The sequence below is a fragment of the Limulus polyphemus genome, unplaced genomic scaffold (assembly GCF_000517525.1).
Source record: "Limulus polyphemus unplaced genomic scaffold, Limulus_polyphemus-2.1.2 Scaffold1214, whole genome shotgun sequence".
Taxonomy (NCBI): Eukaryota; Metazoa; Arthropoda; class Merostomata; order Xiphosura; family Limulidae; genus Limulus; species Limulus polyphemus.
Window position 1 is genome coordinate 190,923 of NW_013666824.1, and position 6,636 is coordinate 197,558.

Genomic DNA, 6,636 nt, shown 5'->3' on the forward strand with positions numbered 1-6,636 from the left:
CTAATTGTGACTGGATTCTTATTCTCTCACTTTATAGATTTGTATAATTAAACAGTCCTAATTGTGACTGGATTCTTATTCTCTCACTTTATAGATTTGTATAATTAAACAGTTCAAGTTGTGACTGGATTCTTATTCTCTCACTTTATAGATTTGTATAATTAAACAGTCCTAGTTGTGACTAGATTCTTATTCTCTCACTTTATAGATTTGTATAATTAAACAGTTCTAGTTGTGACTAGATTCTTATTCTCTCACTTTATAGATTTGTATAATTAAACAGTTCTAGTTGTGACTGGATTCTTATTCTCTCACTTTATAGATTTGTATAATTAAACAGTCCTAGTTGTGACTAGATTCTTATTCTCTCACGTTATGGATTTGTATAATTAAACAGTCCTAGTTGTGACTGGATTCTTATTCTCTCACTTTGTAGATTTGTATAATTAAACAGTTCTAGTTGTGACTAAATTCTTATTCTCTCACTTTATAGATTTGTATAATTAAACAGTCCTAATTGTGACTGGATTCTTATTCTCTTACTTTGTATATTTGTACAATCAAACATTGCTACTTATGGCTAGATTTGTATTCTCATAGTTTACAAATTAGTGTAATTAAACAGTGCTACTTATGGCTAAATTTGTATTCTCTCAGTTTACAGATTTGTATAAATATATGGTCCTACCTAAGGCTGTAACTACTTATCCAGCTGTATTTCATAAGCCAAATTAGGCTTAAAGTATTTGAATGGCAGAAAATTCCTTATATGTGTCTAGGCTTACTAACTTAAGACATGTACTATTCTATTTAGATCCTAGGAATGTCTTAGATTGTTCAAAATGTAAACAAAAAACATTAAACAGTAGATGAGCTTCAGTGAACTGCCATAATGGTGTAAAAAGTTGTTATAGATCTTTTTTCAAAATATCTTAAAACTTCTATAAAATAAATGTTAAATCACATTTTTGGTACACAAAAGTTTAAATAGGGATAATTGTACTTCTGATCAGTTTTGATATATAAGAATTTCTGACTTCTTACACAAGTTTGTAAAATATGATTTTAAGAATAGCAGAATTAGTATTTCATATTAATATTTATTTAGAACACAGATTAAATTAATGTAGAACTTTTGTGAATTCACCACTGAAGTCCATATTTGCATAAATTTCCAGTTGTAATGGCTGTGTTTGAAATTTGAGTAGAGAGTATTAAGAAGAGTTGACCAAAGATGTTTGTGTAAAACAACACCAAGGTCTTTAATTTCCATTCTCAAAAGCAAATGTTTGGTTCAGTTAAATTATTGTTATTCTACTTGCTTTCTTCTTGTGTGATTATTTGGGAGGAATATATTTCGTGTAGCAGGTTTTTAGTCAGTGACCCATCCACCCCTGTTTTAGATGAGCAGTCATTTGTCAAATGGAGAAAAAAAAAATTGAGCAGGCAGATGATAAGGTTGACAAAATATGAAATTAATTTCAGTACAACACAAAAAATGTATTCCTTCTATTGCTCCCTTAAGTATTGTTTACAAACATTGATGCCAGTCAGTACTTTTAACACTGTTGGTGCTTCAGCATTCCTTGTATCTAATGGTATCCTGACCATGATTGAGTTAAATGGTTATTTCAAAGTTAATCTGAAATTTAATTAATACAGTTGATAATGTATCAATGAAACTAATCTTGTAGAGATCAGAGGGTTGTCACTGATGTCTTTCGATTCAGTATTTCTTTTATTTATTAGGTTGTGAAATTTCCAAAATTCTGTTTGGAAACACTAATTTGAAAAAACATTAAAAATACTTTTTTTCATCTTAGAATTTAAATTTGTTATATCATTGATCAGAAAGTACCATTTTATCTATATCCATTCAGTTTCAACTATTTTGATATTTATTAGCATAATTTGTTTGATATTTTATTTTACCAATTCCAATAGTTACTGCTTCTGGCTTTTGAGTTTATGGGGTCAGGTTCTTTACAGTAAGTGTCTGTGACTTGTTGGTGATAAATTTGAACGATAAACAGGCAGCACTCAGTCCACTTGCTTTAAAATAATATATTAAAAACAAGTCAAACATATGTATAAGAAAAACTCAGTACAATATCTGTTATCACAGTTGTATGTAAAGCTTTATATAATTCTCTTTTCTTGACAAAAGTCCAGTTCAGTTGATTTAGAACTCAATTGACAAGAAAGACAAATTATTTCTTCTCCACTCTTATCACAGTAGTATCAGTGAAAACTTCACTTACATTACCCTGTGGTTTACCACAGTTGTATCCAGAACTTTAAATGATTGTCGCTTTTTCATCAAAGTCCATACAGGCAGTTTCAATGACTTTAGAACACCCTTTGACAAGACAAATTATTCTCCTTATCTCTGTTAAACTGTGAAACTCACTTTAAAATATTACCTGTTACAGCTAAATAACAATCACACAACCTAACTTTACTTTCACAAAATTAGTGTTTTCTGACTTAAATTTCACTCACTTGGTATTTTGCTCAACTGAGAACTAGAACTTGCTACAAACTACGATGATGTAACAATACTCACTTAAGGCAATGAGATAAATACAGAAGGTTCGAGTAATGTGATGTCACATTACAACAATTGAACTAACACACAATGTACAACTCTTACCGAGTTACGTAATGAAATTTGTCATAACTATCACCTTTTAGAATAATTACTTTTAACATTTGTTATGAAAACTAAATAATCATAAAATATTAGATCACTAAGTAATAACTCTTACATTAAATAGTCTTGTATATCCAACATATATCACATAAATCACAAAAAATATGGCAAAACTGATAAAGATGTATTGGTGACCATGGACCTCACCTTTCAATATGGTATCACCATTACTTATGTCAGGCTAGCTAACAAAGTTTTTCTTACAGTACTTTGGTCAAGATCATCTATATGTAATAAATATAACTAACTTATGTATGTTGTTTGAATGTGATAAACATAAATATGATGTGCAACTGAAATATAGGTCTGCAAATACAAAATTTTTGAGTTAGCTATTTCACTCATTAAACACATGGGAAAAAGCAAGAATCAATTAATGTAAAAGGGTTTAAGTTTTTATTAAATACATATAAAAAAAGTTACTAGGATGCGACTCAAAGCTCACAAATTTCAAAGGTTTCATGAAAAGTATGCCCCCAAATACCTATAAAAAGCTCAAGCCTCTGACTCTCTTTTTCTTTAAAACATTTGGACAAGCAATTTTCAAATCCTGGCTAATACCCTGATGTGTAGGGAAGTTGAATATCATTTTTGATCATAAAAGATACAGAAAAATATATTATATTGTTAAGTAGAATAAGAAATAAGATCTTCGTTGCCTCTTGGTATATTAGTATTAAATATTTCTCACACTTTAGCCACTTTTTCTTTTTTGTAACAGGTTATTGTTACCTAATTAAAATTGAGATATGTTAAATCATTTCAGATAGACCATCATTAGCCAAAATTAAACCTGATAGTAAATGATTTTAAATTTTAACCATGTTTAAGATATGGGAGAAAATAATGAATATAATCCCAGTTCAACAGCTATGTTCAGACAGCATAATTTTGTACTGAGCCTATATCTGCTAAAGCATTGACATTTAATGAAAAAGAAAGTTATTTTCTAACTCATGTCTGAGAATATCACTGGGTATGGATTTTTTTCTAGGGTATCAAGAGGTAATCAGAGATCATGACTTCACACTATAGCACAACACAACTGTTTATTCCAAGAACAGTAACATTACCAGTGTATGGTTGTATTTTTGATGAGTATGTATTGCAAATGTAATAACATCCATCTTAAAATATCTTAATATTTCATTGGCCAGTGTTTTGTTTGTCAAATGGATGTTTTTGTTTATTTGGCCTAACTATTAAGTAACTATTTATTTTAAGGCTTCTAAGTACACTTAAGTGGAGTTTAAAAACAGTATTCTTAAATAGCATCGAATGTGGAGAAAAAACTGTTATCTGGTATTGGATATTCTAGTGGGATAATGCTTTTGGTATAATTTCTATATTTCTACAATGAGAGGTTTGTTACTCTGTATTTTCTGCAAAAGAAGAAGTGTTTATAATATTCAAATAATCGGAGATTTGTAATTTAAAAACATGGGAGGATTGAAGAATAAATGAGGTTTCAACACAAAATATTTCTTTATTATGCTGAAGACATCTGTCCCAATACATGCACCAGCTGCAGGAGTTATAGAAGAAATATTGGTTGAAGATGGTGCTACTGTACAGCCTGGCAAAGCGATTCTTAAGCTTAGACTTGCAGGTTTGTTCAGGTTTTCATGCACTTTTAAAGATAAGTATACTTAAACAATGTGAAGCATTGTATACTAAGTCTGGCTTTGTAACTGTTATATTTTTTGTTTTTTACCAGTGCTGTACTAGGAGCAACTTTAATGTGTAATCTGAGTTTTCTTAGTAATTTTATTTTGTTTTAGAATTATTGTTGAAAGCACATGTGTTCATAGAAATGTGTTTACTCTTGGTAGCACAGCAGTTGGAAATTAATTAAAGAACACATACTAGTAAGGTCAGTGTAATTACATGATATTGCATGGTCTGTTGAATGTTGTGATTTTCAACATTGATGTGCATATTAGTAACTTGTAGGCAACATTATTGATTACACAAAGTAAATACAGTTGTCAGTGTATGTAGTTTGATATTACTGCTCACTACATTGACTTTTTGAATGTTAGATTTTGTTTTAAATTCAAGATTCCAAGACTTATTCTCTGTTACAACAAAGACTATTGAAGAAATGTGGTTAGATGATTTTAAGACTTTAACCTCATAAATTGTTTATTTCTGCATTAAAATTCTAGAAAACATTACTGATGAAACCATGTTGATTTTCTACGACATGGTTCTGTTAGTTGTGAAAATGTAATGTTTTCTAGAATTAATTAGAAACATGATTCCATTGGTCTGCACATGTTGTTTTTAAATAATATTTTTGGTAAGCCTGGTGGTCCCTACATCATGTGATATTTTTAGGACAAAAAAGTTAAGAATTTGAAACACTGTATTTCGTATATAACTAATTATGAAGTCATATGTTACAGTATTGACAGTTTCTCACTAGTATTTATCATCAATATGAAGACTTGCTGGGTAGTGTGACACTATACTACAGCAAACAAGAAAGCAGGTTAAGAAAGTAGTACTGATCATACTTCCTCAGTTTGCTAGTCTTAGGTCTCATATTTAAATAGAAATGTATCTTTTCACAGTCAAGTAATATTGAGATTATATTATGGTGTTGGTTGATATATGTTTAGAAGTTGTATAATTGTAATTAGCAAGTAATAGTAATTCATTTGAAAAAGGAACAAGTTTGTCACATTAATATGTCAATTGAAAACCTTTGTGTAACCAAAAAACTTACGATAAATCACAATAGTCATGTGGAGAGGAAATGTACTAAGTATTTTTTAAATCCATCAACCTTGACTTGTGAAGTATTTTTAAATATCCTTTCATCTGGTACGTTATGTTGAAACCCATGAAATATGTATTTTCATTTATTACTTTATTTCTTATCTTTTTTTTTTTGATAAATCTCAAACTGTAAAACTTAATATTTTTTTTGGGGGGGGGGGCTGATGTCTATTTAATTGTACCTGATCTACTCTCAGTTTAGTATATTATCTATAAGTATTTTGTTCTGAGGGAAAACACTAGCATATTTTCCAATTTAGATTTGTTGTATGTTGAAATAAAATTCTAAAGAATTGAGATAATAATAATATGGGTATTAACTTTTTTGACTATAAACTTTTCCAAGCAAAACTTTAGTGTTCTTAAGTGTTGTGATCACTACATAATCTTATTGGTTTCTACTCCTTACTTCTTGGGCCTAGCATGGTCTGATGGTTAAGGAGTTTGACAATATAAGGATCACAGGTTTGAATTCCCAGTACTGAATAAGTTTGCCCTTTAATCCATGAGGGTGGTATAATTTTACAGTCAATCTCATTATTTGTTGGTAAAAGAGTAGCTCATCTTGTTGGGTACTAGTATTTACTTGTGTAATATCTCTCAGATCATTACTGAATCTTGTTAGTTTCTAATATCTACTGTCATATCTCTCCCATCACTACTGAATCTTGTTAGTTTCTAATATCTACTGTCATATCTCTCCCATCACTACTGAATCTTGTTAGTTTCTAATATCTACTGTCATATCTCTCCCATCACTACTGAAAATAGATACTAGTAACCAACAAAATATAACTACTAGTAACCAACAAAATTCAGTAGTGATGGGACAGTCTATTGTCATATCTGTCCCATCAATACTGAATTTACTTGTATCTATTGTCATATCTCTCCCATCACTACTGAATTTTGTTGGTTACTAGTATCTATTGTCATATCTCTCTCCAATCACTACTGAATTTTGTTGGTTACTAGTATCTATTGTTATATCTCTCTCCAATCACTACTGAATTTTGTTGGTTACTAGTATCTATTGTTATATCTCTCTCCAATCACTACTGAAAATAGATACTAGTAACCAACAAAGGAGAGAGATATGACATTCAGTAGTGATTTTTTGTTGGTTACTAGTATCTATT

At 29.9% G+C, this 6,636-nt stretch overlaps 1 protein-coding gene across 1 annotated transcript in view; it reads left to right on the forward strand.

The window, feature by feature from the left end:
* LOC106462632 (dihydrolipoyllysine-residue succinyltransferase component of 2-oxoglutarate dehydrogenase complex, mitochondrial-like) overlaps positions 1 to 6,636 on the forward strand; it is an 86,446-nt gene that overhangs the window by 42,170 nt on the left and 37,640 nt on the right. The window contains exon 7 of the mRNA XM_022389950.1: positions 4,214 to 4,322. Within this exon, the coding sequence (XP_022245658.1) occupies positions 4,214 to 4,322 (109 nt within the window). The remainder of the gene's footprint in view (positions 1 to 4,213; positions 4,323 to 6,636) is intronic.